Source organism: Cololabis saira, chromosome 6 (genome assembly GCF_033807715.1).
Source record: "Cololabis saira isolate AMF1-May2022 chromosome 6, fColSai1.1, whole genome shotgun sequence".
NCBI classification, from domain to species: Eukaryota; Metazoa; Chordata; class Actinopteri; order Beloniformes; family Belonidae; genus Cololabis; species Cololabis saira.
Window position 1 is genome coordinate 9364369 of NC_084592.1, and position 13912 is coordinate 9378280.

A 13912-nucleotide genomic window follows, 5' to 3' on the forward strand; every position below is an offset into this window, starting at 1 on the left:
CAAATCTGATTCTGTTTCATGTGTCAATGATTTGTGTCATTTTATTCACCTTCAAAGCTGTCATATGACATTTATATATCTTATGTTCATTCTGGTACAATTGCTGTTTAATCCTGGTTGTGTGCAGAGAGACGATGTGTCACGTGTAGATGTAATCAAGACAGATTCTCTTTTCTCTCTCTTAAACTATACCTTGATATGCAAAATGCATGGGGTCAGATGATGTTCTGGTTGTGTGCTTAGAGTGTAATGCACACATCATGCAACCTGTTGACTGCATCGTATCAACAGGAGGTTGGTGGTAACAAGGTGCAGAGTGCAGCAGATGGAGGCTATTAAACAAGATTAGCAACAGTGCAGAATAAGATCAGTGATCTATAACAAAAGTGAGGTAACTGGTTCAAATGAAGCACATCAGCTAAATCTCAGGACGATTTTTGTTTCTTTGTCGCTTTGGCTTTTTTTTATTATTTTTTTTATCAAGAACAACTTTGTGAGTCTTTCCTGCAGCAAAATTGGTGCTTTGCATGTGAAACAAAAATCTCATTAGGCTTAACTTCCAGAAAAATAACAGGATATAAAAGTATTTGTTATCAGTCATTTCATGAAGTGAAGATGACCTGTCGTGGACAGCAACCTTCTGGAAGGTTAAACATTATCCTCCTCAGGGACCGCCCAAGGACATTTTAGTGAAACAGCTACTGGGTTGTAAATTCTTCTATTGTGTGTAAATGTCATGTGCATTGGGAAAGTCTTTCTTCATTTCATTCCTTATGACTAAACCCATGATCATAGAAAAATGCAGTACTTTTAACTCATTATTTCAGTCTGGTCAGAAATGGCCCCAGCAATGATTTTAGTCTTGCTTAGAGATATAAACAGAGTTGAATCTTTTCTCAAAGATATTCCTGACAACCCAAAAGGGACATCAGGTGTATTTCTCCTCCATGGCAGAGCTGATGACGGTGTTGGGGAAACCTGCCATGTCGTCTTGACAGCCAAACGGAAAGGAGATTGAAATTTAAAATTCTAAGATATATATAATTATTTAAAATAAAATATAAAGAAAAAATAGTTAATTTAAAGTTGAATTAGCTGACAACATGTCAGAGAGCAAAAGCAAGACTTTTTAAATTTTCCTCTTTACATTTTATTTTAGTTTTGTGATTGTATTGTGTTGCAGTATGTACGCCAGGATCTGGGCTGGAGACCCAGCGAATCGATTGAATGGTTATACATAAGGCAGATAGATTTCATACCTTTAGAGGGGTTAAAGTCCAGTCAGAAAAGGTCTAGTTATATTGTAGAAAGACAGGTTAAAGTTCTGTTATAAAAAAAAAAAATCTGGTTTCAGTCCAGGTGAAGGAACTGATTAGAGTCCAGTAGTGTGACCTTTAACATACATTGTGCTGTTGAGGAAAACCGGTCTTAAGGATGATGATTGATAAGAGCTAACAGAGCTCAGTGGGTGTGAAATCATGAAGTGGTGCCAGATGAAATCCAAAGCATTTCAGTAAAATGTTTAAAATGAGCAAGAAATTTAAAAACACATTGAAAAAAAGGAAAGGGATACAAGGACAGGTAGGGCCATGTTGTGCAAAAAAAATAAATAAACAGTGAGAAGTAGGGGAGAGGGACAGACAGTACTTCTGGTCTTCTCTATGTACAGTATATAAAAATGTAACCAGTCAAAGCTCTTATAATGGGAAAATAAAGTTTAAGCCCTCTAAAATCTCTAAAAAGGAGAGATATAATAATGTGGAGAAATAATTTAAATACAGTCAAAAACGTATCGTACAAGAAAAAGAATGGAAAAAGGAATGCACCTAAATGGGGTTATTTTACCTCATAAACCAAACATGTATGTTTGTCTGTTTCATTTCAAGTGTATGAAAGAAAGATTTCCCAGATTTTTTTTTTAGTTAACAACAGGGCAAAGCTGAGATGAGGAGTGTTGCATGGTCTCTTCTATTAATTTAATTTTTCTTAAAGAAACATACAAAGTTATAGCTTTTTGTAATGACAAGAGCTTAAGTTTTATGTCTTAATCTATGTAAAGGTAGGGGAAAGAAAGACCAAGAACTGTTTGCAAGAAAGTGAAAGGTAGGCTACTTGGTGCGCAGAGAGCAGTGTACAGAAATGAAGCTTTAAGAAAGGGGAAAGAATCGTCAACTTCCCAAGAAAAATGTTATTGGAAAATAAAATAAATGTTTTTCTTGAAATGTGAAATTATATGAGCAGAAAATAAATAGCAAAATGCTGTATGTGTGCCAAATAAATAAAATTCTGTTTAAATATACTCAAAAGACTGAAGAACAAAAAAGAGGAGTAAATAAAAGAATAAATGAGCTCATCAAAATAGATGAGGATGAATATACAAAAGATAAAGAATAAATAATTACAGAAACATCAATGAAGTTAATAAACCTGAAGAAAATCATAATCACACACATTTACATTATGTACAGCCCAGTATGCTTATGTAATGATTGAATACATATACATATTTTACGTGGAAAGATATATGTTTGATTGTTAGATTCTACATTTCCTATTCATTTTACCATGGTGGCTATTTCTGACACCGCCCCTAACCCCCCGCCCACCCACCCCCCACTACTAACACTTTAATTTTGAATGGGCTTATGCTACCGATTAATTTGCTTACTCGTATACAGATTGTATCTTATTGTGGTGCTCGTTTTAAATTGTACATACAGTGGTACATCCTGCTCTCGTCGCCTAATCCTCTGCAGTGTAAAATGTAGTTCCGTTTCTATTCTGTACAGTATTCAGTTGTTCGTGTACTAGAACAAAATGTGAATTATTTAGCTGCACCAATCAGAGTATCCCTTTTACTCCTCCTATTGTATAGCCCCATCTGATTGGTGGAAACATTCCCCGCCTGTCTCTGATTAGTCGGCCACGCTGTCATTCAACTCAGTGAGCGCCGGCTCCTGCAGCAACCTGATCAGCTGTGCTGTCACCTCGGACCTGACATCAGTGCGCTCCCTCGTCTCGTCGCTGACTGTGGACATATAAACTACAAAACGGTACGTTTTTGTCTTTGAATTCTAGTTAGTGCAGGAAAAAAAGGATAATGGCAACGTAGGAGGAAGTTAAATGCTCTCGGCTCTTATCTCGATTCAGTCTTCCTGTTTTCTTGCTAGACTTGCACCAGTCTAGCTTGAAACAGGCAGATATTTTAACAATAACGATTTAATGCGATGCCCGTTGGCCCGTTTGAGGAACAGAATTCAACTGTGCACTATTTCATTGTGTCCTAATTCAGACGAAGTAAATAAATGGCTAACAAAAGGTAACTGTTAAGGCCGTGGACAGAAAAGTCCTTCCTGGTTTCATGTTTCATGTTATTGTGGTTAAAGACATTAACCGTGTCGGGTCCGGCTGTGGAGAACTGCACACGTTTACATGTGTATATTCCCAAGTGCTGGTTGTCTGAGCAGATCCTCCTCATCGAGCTGTAGTCTGGAGGATTTGGGGATGTTATGCAACATCCAGAAGGAGCAGTGACGTGTGAGAGCCGGGTTTAGGCTGGTGTCTGTGGTTCCTAACCCTAACCCTAACCCTGACCCTAACCTGACCCTGCAGGGTTTCTCTACACCGGTTCATTTAATGGACTTTTCAGTTTAAACAGATTAACATTAAGTTGATCCGGTGGAGCAAATGAAAAGCTGAGTCACTGCCCTGGCCGATCCCTGCTCATGTTGTGAATGAACTCATTCATTGGCAACACAGTTTTGTTTGCTTTTCAGAAACTTTGGCACAGAAAAACTGCAAATCTCAGCCAGTTTTCCCCCCATATTTCTTCCTGTGTTTAATCATTCCTGTCTTCATCGTCCTCTGTGCTCTCTCTCCCCGTGTGTGTAAAGATGTCTCCGAAGATCAAGGCCGGCTCTGTGGTGGAGATGCAGGGAGATGAGATGACCAGGATCATCTGGGAGCTCATTAAGGAGAAGCTCATCTTCCCCTATGTGGAGATGGATCTGCACAGGTGAGGAGGCTTCTGGGGGAAGTTAAGTTAATATACTAAACCAGAGTTCAACTTACTGTCATATAGGACTAAATACATTAGAACACGTTTACATTTGAAGGCGGTGGAATCAGAAAATTTGGTAAATCGCTTTTTTCTGTACTTGACAGTAATTGACATTTCGAGGGGCCCCTTTTCTTGTCCTTAAAAAAAAGAAATTACGGTAATAAAAATCCTGAATGTCTTGAGTTTCAAGTTTGACTTGTTTATCTTTAACGTTTTCAATGAAAAACATGGCAACTTGGATTTAAATTGAATGAAAGTACATCACAGTGCAGTTGGGTCGGCACTAAGTGACAAGACAGGCGCCGGCAACGTATGATTCGTATGATTACGAGATAAAATTAAGATTAGAGATTTGTTTTGCTGGTATTATCATTATTGTTAATGTGTGATTTTACTCCTCGAGGACGTTATCTTTACTCTAGTACATCGAGTTGTGACGAGGAGGCTTAAACCTTCCTGATTGGTTGGTTTTTCTTGCTCAGATCAGTAGGATCTGTTCATGGTGTCAGTGACCTTCCTCCTCCTTCTTTGTTCAGACTCCTATCTTGTTTACATGACGTTAACGTGAGGCTACAGTCACTCACAGTACTGTGACAAAACCTTCAGCTCTCAATTTATTTTTTGGTCTTTTTCTGTTTGAATAGAAAATGCAATGCTAATATAAAAGATAATCCAATTAATTGGTTGGCTGGTCAGTTGCATTTAAAAAAAAAAATTATTGGCCACGGAAAATATTATATTGGTTGACCTCAAAATTATATGTATATGTAAAAAAAGAAACCTTGAAACCTTGTTCTGAAACCAATGTTCTGAAGCAAAAGTTTATTCTTTTCAAGGAAAACAGTCCCATACAGATGTTTGTTATTATATTAAATAGGATTCTGTTCTATTCAAGTTTAAGATTGTGGGTTTCCTGTGTTTTTTTTGTCTGTTTTTTTTTTATATCTTAAAGAGACTGGAAAATAAATGTGGATATCATTACAACTTTGATAAGACCTCGAGACTTGGGGGTGCCGAAACCTTGTCCGCAGCACTGTACTTATCTTCATGCTCAGGACTCAACAAACCAGACTATTTCTTTGGTTTACAATAATATGTCATTACATTTTCTGCCATGAAAACCTGATTTAGTGAATGGTTGTTGTGCAAGAGGTCCTGAAAGTGGACATTCAGGTCTTTAACAACCTTAATGCAATTTTTGCCCAGTTTTGCAGACGAGCAGTCAAATGACACTGGAAATATGCCACCGATTTGTCTCGGTGGCTGAAAAAAGCATCAATCTGTTGAATGACATATGATGTCACAAATATAAATACTCCCCTGTTTGAAACTTTCCGTCTTGGATCAGGATTGAGTCTGTCATCATTTGCTGAGCTCTGTGTTGTCACAGCTTGGTTTCATCTTTCTGAGGAAGAAAGTAGGCGAAAGGTCGAAGCTGCTGTTAAACAAAGCCGGCGGGGGGGGGGGTTGCCCACAAGCTAATGCTCGCTGGGAATGATAAGCGATCCGAGCTGGTTTTCAGGTCTCACGGGTCGGTTCTCATCCTGGGCTTCTTTAAGTGGAACAAGTGGAGCAACTCGTCCAGTGATGTCGGCAGAAAGCCAGCGGTCGTTGCACAATAGAGGACAACAGAGCGTGTCTCTGTTCCTCGCTGCTTTCACAGATCTCCTCATTGGGTCGCTGGCAGTGCAGCATTAAAGAGGAACAGACGGAGCCCAGTGGTGCTACTTTGAATAAGGTTAATAGCTGTTCTTAATGTGAGCACTGTAACAAGTCTTGTAATTGGCCACAGCACACACATGTAGCACCGAAATGTCACATATGTAGTGTGAGGGGTCTAGGAAGCAATTGGTTTAAATATAAAGTTTGAGGACCTGAGCAGAATAAATGAGTGGTGAAAGAGAGCGTTGGCGTCATTTCAAGTAAAGAATTAGTCAGAAGACACTGTAATTATGTTTCACATCACGGTCATTATACTTTTAAAATTCAGCCATGTAGCCAACCAAAGCAGTGGTTTCTGCTCATCTAAGCGCTTGTCTGGTTAGTGCTCTGGGGCTGCTGTTAAATGGAGTATGCTGAAGCAGAAATAATCCAAGAGTTTCTCTAAACAGAGTGCTCTTGTTCATGGTATCCATCTATAACTGTACTGATGGGATTAGAAACGGTGTTCGCTGTTGCTGAGCAGCGTTCAACGTTTTTGGATGTACCTTGAGGTCATACTGGACTCAAGTCTCACTTTTAGAAAACATAAACTATGTGTTGGTCATACAGTGGTATATTTTAAAGATATTATAAAGCCGGTATTTTCAGCCGACGCTGCAGGTCCTACCTCCACTCCACGATGGTAAATGCTGCTTTACAGTTTCATTTCGCGGTGCCACTGCATTAATATCCAGAAAACAACTTTATAAAAAGCCGTTAATGTGTTTGACAAGAAACTATATAAATGTTTTCATTGTACTATTGTTCAGAAAAGCCATTTATTAGACATTGAAGATTTTAAAAGTTTTAAACGTGTTTGTTTTATCCATAAATGCCTCAGTGGTTTAACGGTCTGATCTTTAATGTTCTTTCAGTGGTACCTCGAGAGCGAGGCGGTTCTGTTTACTGGGCTGTCATGTGCACATCCAAATACCTTTTTAAATACAATAAAAGAGAGAACAATTGAACTAATGGTGCAGTTTTTTGTTGTTTTTTTTAATACCAAAATGTTTTTGTTAAAGATGCATTAAAACCCATTTTGTGTGTTGGTTCTGATGTCTTTATATGTTGATCTGCAATTCCAAATGTCTTTTTCAGACCTATAATCATCCTCGTGCAGTCATTAACCGGTGACAGACAGTAGAGGCCGGCGGCTGAGTGGCTCGACTTTTAGCCTCTTAACCTTTTACTAGCATCAGGCTCGTTCAGCATTTTCATCATACAAGCTCTAGATATTACCATCTTTGGGGATTTAAAGATGGAGGCTTTTGTTTACTCTAAATATTTTGGGCTCCAGCTGTTGATTTCTAACTCGCAATTGTAGCTATGAGTTTCTTTTTTAATGCTTTCTGAAAGAGCAGCACACATAAACGTTACAGCCTGTTGAGACGTTAGCCAGCTATCCATTTATACTTCTAATTTAAGTGGTCTCCAGGTGAAACTCCAGTCGAAACTCCAGACGTAAATAACAATATTTGACCAATATTGTAATTAGACACTCATCCATTGATATCATGAAAGCAAGTCTGTTTTGCCCAAAAGTATTCAGTGTCTGTACTGAAGGAGACTCTGTTGTTAAATTAGATTTATGTGTGCTTTAGTTTTTTTCTGGCTTAATTAAATCTGCTCTCTTCATCCTGTTGTGCAAAGCTACGACCTCGGCATGGAGAACCGAGACGCCACAGACGACCGGGTGACGGTTGAGGCGGCGGAGGCCGTCCGGCGCTACAACGTGGGCATCAAGTGCGCCACCATCACACCGGACGAGAACCGCGTGGAGGAGTTCAAGCTTAAGCAGATGTGGCGCTCGCCCAACGGGACCATCCGCAACATCCTCGGGGGCACGGTGTTCAGGGAGGCCATCATCTGCAAGAACATCCCCCGCCTGGTGCCCGGCTGGGTGAAGCCCATCATCATCGGCAGACACGCACACGGAGACCAGGTAAATGACTCTATTAGAGTTTCAGGTGGGAGACTTAAACAGTTTGTGAATTGTGTTGCCAAAATCCTTCTGAGTTTACATATAAATGACACCAACTCTGTCATTTTCTAACAAAGCTGTTATGAATCTCACGACTGCTTTGTCTGACTCATGTTCAAACCTGATTAGTATACAGTCGGTACAAGCACCGTGGGGTTGCCAGCAGCAACTCGGTCGATAATTACGGTTTTTAGAACACAATGTCTCGCCTGTGCAGCCTTGAAAAGCTCCCGCAGTGTCACAATGAAATCTCCGTTTACCGTTGCGCGTGGCAATGAGCCAAAGTCAACAGTTCATCCATCAGAGGAGAGCAGGTGAAGTGTCAAAAGCCTGCAGGTTACATAACTCATGGCGGTGGGGGGGGGTGTGCAGTAACAACCGTCACTAGTGAGTCTTGTCGATGTGTTTTTGTCTGTCGCAATTGTCGTTCTATGAACTTCGACTCCATCTGACTCCCTCCGACGGTATTAACCTCTGTCCTCCTCCCTGTGGTCTCCGCAGTACAAAGCCACAGACTTTGTGGTGCCTGGGCCGGGAAAAGTGGAGATGATCTATACACCAACAAGTGGAGAGCCGGTCAAGTTTGTAGTCCATGAATTTCAGGGTAAGAAAATGGGTCAGATGCACGATAGCACTTCCAAACATGAGTTGTGTGTTCGGTCAAGGCAGATGTTTAAAATCCTCCCAGACCAGTCTTTTTTTGCATGTAGCAGCAGATCCTTGAAGTAGCTCAGCTGCTGCCACATTGAACTGTTGTAGATGCTCACTATTCCACCTTCTGAGCTAGATTATGGGGGCTTCTTGCTGATAATGAGAGGCTGAACAGGAGGTGGGACTTCAGTACCTCCCTCGCCTCCACGCCTGTTCGATAAGAATCAGGCTGTAGATACGGTTACATCACCACTGGCACCGCCCTTTTTGGCCTCGTGGCTGGGGAACCTTCACGTGTTTTACAGAGCTGTCATGAACTTGGAATTTAAATGATGGAAAGAATTTAAATGACTTTTTCTTGTTGTCCCCCCCCAGTAGGTATAAAAATGAGTTTGGTAATGGCGGGTCACCAACCCAATAATGACCCTCATAAGCCAAAAGCTTTTTAAATTTAAATGAATGGTAAAAAATATCAAACCTCCATTCCTTTCAGAAATAATTTACATGTTTGAGTGAATAGCAATCTTATCCTAGTTGTATAGCACAGTAAAATATTACCTCCAGGTCTTTGTCCGGGACCTCTCTAAATGAACACCGTTGCTGTGAGTCATTTGAGAGGAGCAAGTCACTAAATTGTAACTCAGGTAATAAGTTACAACTTGGGTTGCAAAGGTGTATCAAAGAAAAACAAGTAAAGACACAACATACCATTATCTGCCATTAACGGGAAACATTGCATAAACCTTCACGTGAACGTTTTATTGTCACTAAACATTTAACTCGCTCATAAAGATTACCTTTATCTTTTCCTTTTCTTGTGCAACTTACAGCTTAACAATTCAGTGAGTTATGGTGTTTGAACATGCTGCCAAAATGGAGTATTAAGTAATAAGTAGTAAGTATTTTTGTATGGACTATATATTATATTATATATATTATATATTTAGAGCAGTTTTAGAGTTGCACACCTTTAAAACACACAAATGATGTGTAGCACGAAGGATACTGATGAAATTAAGACAAGATTAATGATAAAAAGTTTGGACCTCTGCAGGACTTTTGATGCTGAAGAGATTTAAAACAATGAATGCACCCAGACATGAAATACCGAAGCCTTATACTGATGTTGGTTAATGACTGCTAGAATTGCTACAAGTTAGGGCAGGTTTATTTGTACAGCAGATTTTATGTACCGTACAAGACAATTCAAAGTTCTTTACATAAAAACATTAGAAAGTGCATTAAAAGGGGGATGCGTTAAAACGCAGAATAAAAGTTAAAAATATTAAAAAAGAATAAGATGGAGTGCAAGTAATAAACATTACAGTGCATTTTGGGAAATGCAGCAGTAAATAAAAAGGCTTTTAACCTTGATTTAGAGCAGCTGAGTTTCAGCAGTCCTGATGCATTCTGGGGGTTTGTAGCTTTAAATTTGACATAACATCAAGTTAAAACAAAACTTCACTTATGTTTCGTTTTTAATCTTTTAATCTTTAGTTTTAATTTGATCAGTCTGGTTTTACCTCTGTTTACTGCTCGAGTTTGAAACAGACACAAAAGAAGAATGATAATAAATTAAAGTATAAATCAGATGTAGACTTTTTTTTTTTACAAACACAATTTCATATAAAGCTCACTTTATAGCACGAATTATAAATGAAGCTTGTTTTTTTTTCCCAAATGTAACTTTTAGCTGCTCTTGTTTTTAGATATAAGTTTAATTCATTTGTAGTGTTGACATGAACATCCACAGGGTGAATAGTGTGTGATGGTGTGTTTTGCAGGCACGGGGGGCGTAGCTTTGGGGATGTACAACACTGACGTGTCCATCAGGGACTTCGCCCACAGCTCCTTCCAGATGGCTCTGACCAAACTGTGGCCTTTGTACCTCAGTACCAAGAACACCATCCTGAAGAAGTACGACGGCCGCTTCAAAGACATCTTCCAGGAGATCTATGAGAAGTAAGGAGCACACACGTTCACTAAACACAGATGGAGAGCAGAGTTTTTTTCATTTATTATGTGATGTTTGTTTCTTTTTTTTCTAGGGAATATCGTTCTAAGTTTGAGGCCAAAGGCATTTGGTATGAGCACCGCCTGATAGATGACATGGTAGCTCAAGCCATGAAATCTGAGGGGGGCTTCATCTGGGCCTGCAAAAACTACGATGGGGATGTCCAGTCTGACTCAGTTGCTCAAGGTTGGTGAAACAAGCGCGTTTCTGTCACAAGTCACGCATTTGAACCACCTCATAATCGCCCCGTGGGAAAAAGTCTTTACTGCTTAAGATTTCCTGAAGTAAATGTGTGAGTTTTTGTTGTTTTTAAGGCTATGGCTCCCTGGGAATGATGACCAGTGTGCTGATTTGCCCCGATGGACGTACAGTGGAGTCGGAGGCCGCCCACGGCACAGTGACACGCCACTACAGACAACACCAGCAGGGAAAAGAAACCTCCACCAACCCCATTGGTAGGACAATAAGCACTTCCCTGAAAACGCACACTTCTGATGTTGTAATCGAGTATGGATTTACTCACAACCGCCTCTGCTGCCACTGTGCGTCCGTCTGCCTCAGCCTCCATCTTCGCGTGGACACGGGGCCTCCTCCACCGGGCAAAGCTGGACAACAACACAGAGCTGAGGGCCTTCTCTGAGGGTCTGGAGGCCGTCTGCGTCGAGACCATCGAGGCTGGTTTCATGACCAAGGATTTGGCCATCTGCATCAAAGGCATGCCAAAGTAAGTCACATGTGTTGTGGGGCTACATTTAGATTAATTTATAACAAGTTACTTGAACTAAATATGGCAACAAGGGGTTGAAACGGCGGCTACACCGCCAGGTGAAGGCAACAGTGTTGGAGATAGCAGCTGGGCATTTAGAGCAACTCCAGATGTCAATCTAGAGGAGCTCAGTCATAGGAACAGTTAAAATGCTGCGTAGTCCCCTCAAGCTCCCGGGTCTCTGGTAGATGATGTGAAACATTATGGTAGGAACGCTCAGGGTGAAGTTCCCGGTTCTAGTAGTCCGTCTGTGGAACAGTTGCAATGAGACCCCAACTGATGAAGTGCTGTGAGATTGTTCTGTCGTATTCGCTTGTATGTTCTCATTCACTTCTTTCTGGGCCTCAGATCGTCTGCTATTAGGGTGAAGGAAAAGTCCAAATTGAGGCATAAGAAGAACATGTTTTGCTTATGTCCATCAGCCAGTTTCTTTACCAAAGAAAGTTTCTTTTGGCTAAAAAGCTGCTTCTGACTGTGTAGTAGTATCATGGCGTCATGCTTCCGTTCCCCCAACACCTTTGACGAGACACTTTGGTCATTGAATGCACAACTTTTTCACTTGTTCCGCTTATCTGCACACAGTATACGAATAAAGAGGAATCAAGAAGACAAACTGGCATATCACATCTGCCAGTGGCAGCAGCAGGAATTGGTTGAGGTTAATTTTTGCCCGTCATCAATGTTAATCAGCTGATGCAACCTGCCGCTGGCTGCATTTACCATTTATGCATCAGCTGCCTGAAAACATTGTACAATAAGGTTTCCTAATAAGACTGGAAAGATGACATTTCTGATCTCATCAGAAAGTGGATCGTCAGTAATTCTGGCTTGTCTCAGTCCTTTTCCTTCATTTTGATAGTGATACTTTGCATCACTTCAGGACGTCCCTTAGGTTAGCACGTAATGGACACACATTGTTAAATGTCCAGAAGCTCGTCGTCATGATTTTATTGATATCAGACGCCGACCGTGCTTATATCAATCGATTCTTTATGGTTGAGAGGGATAATCATGACAGTAATAGAAATGGCATCAGCTGATTTCTTGTTCCCAGCGAAGCTTGTAGATGACTCCTCAGACGCCCCCCCCCCTCCGGGTATGTTTGTGGATCTTCCAGCAGAAGACCTCCTCATATTCCATCAGCAATGGCTTCATAGCTGTCGGCTCCAACAGAACAAGGCTGGCATTTATTTAGAAACATTTAGTGTCAGCAATGTCCTGCAAAGAAGGTTCCGGTTTGGTTCTGGTGTTTTGTTCTCATGCATCCAGAATGGATGATGTTAAACATCTTCAGCACTGACACCCACACTGGTGTGGTTGTTAAATACTGACCAAGTTAGTGTTTCATCAAGACTAAAGGGGCGGTCCCATCTCTGAAAGCTTTACTCTGACTGGACACATTCCATAAAAGCTCCTCTGGAAATGTTGACAGTGTGCAGAGTTGTTGTTGTTTTATTTGCTCTCCAGGTAAGTACAAAGCCATTTTCTTCTCTCTTTTGGGTTATAAACCAATGTTCATGACTTCAATGCTGCAAGTTAGTTAATTTAATAACTCTTTGAACACTGACTTTTGAAGAAGTTTATACTTATACATGTGCAGCCAATAAAGCTGCAGTCTATCTTTGGTTTTTATTCTTAATGAGCTCCATGACCATGAAGCTAAACTCTTAATCTGTCCTCTTCACTGAAAGAAGTTTAAAGTTTGTGAGAATCAGAGCGTTTCAGCAGACTTGCTCTTCTCTCGTTCCAGCGTGACACGAGCCGACTACTTGAACACCTTCGAGTTCCTGGACAAGTTGGCAGAGAACCTGAAGGTGAAGCTCGCCAACCAGCCCAAGCTGTGAGCCTGCCCTGTCCTCATCCCAGCTGCAGCCGTCACACACAGACCCACACGTATACGCCCGTGCACACAGACACATCTGTACAGGAACTGGAGTTGCTGGAGGAGCGTCCTCCCAGACTTCCGGGAATCTCAGATCTGCGTCTTCTGGTACCCCAGAAGAACGAAAAGGCCATTCCTGTGATGGTGAACACACGATACAGAGTTTAAGGACCTCCAGGACACACACGGGGCTCCGACCCGACGACTCGGTGCCCTTCTTCACCCTGATTTGCACTAGCTAAGTGTCGTCTGTATCCGTCGGCAGTCGGCGCTGGACGAGCTGAGGGAGCCTCCGGACCTCCACTGCCTTATTCAGTTTGTGTCAAAGTCACGAGTGGACTCTCGTCATCTTCGTCGCCTTTCTACTGTGTTAACAGAACCTCAGGCAGCATTTTATGTGTGAGTGCCAGAAAAACAAAGCACAGTCGGCCTGTCTGTCACCGATGAGCTGCGTGAGCACACATTCCATGAAGTTTTATTCTCCTGCACCTCAAATTATAAAGACTTTAAACGGAGGTTGTCTCCTCTCATGCAACTTTTAAACACACTACCTGGAACCATTAACAGTTCATTAAATATCAATTGATTCAATATTATCTTTTTAGTTTTGTCCTTATTAATTTGTATCCATCCATCGATTTTCTATACCCGCTTTTTAATTTGTATCAGGTGTATTTATTCATCTGCTGTGTGTGTGTGTGTGTGTCAGCATTAACGTCCATGGGAATACATTTTAACCTGGTATTGTAATCATTATTGAACTTGTACATTCTTGATAATGATTGATTGAATTGTTTTCAAAAGGAAAATAAAACAAAGTTAAAAAAGAACTGATACAACACAAACTCACCGCGCAC

The 13912-nt window shown here is 40.9% G+C and overlaps 1 protein-coding gene across 1 annotated transcript; it reads left to right on the forward strand.

Annotated features, from left to right (window-relative positions):
• Positions 1-2941: 2941 nt before the first annotated feature.
• idh1 (isocitrate dehydrogenase (NADP(+)) 1) lies at positions 2942-13651 on the forward strand. The gene is made up of 9 exons (XM_061723227.1): positions 2942-3053; positions 3894-4015; positions 7412-7703; positions 8244-8346; positions 10178-10355; positions 10442-10593; positions 10722-10862; positions 10969-11131; positions 12924-13651. Exons 2-9 carry the CDS (start codon positions 3894-3896, stop codon positions 13015-13017), a joined length of 1245 nt encoding a protein of 414 aa, XP_061579211.1. The 5' UTR covers positions 2942-3053; the 3' UTR covers positions 13018-13651.
• Positions 13652-13912: the final 261 nt, after the last annotated feature.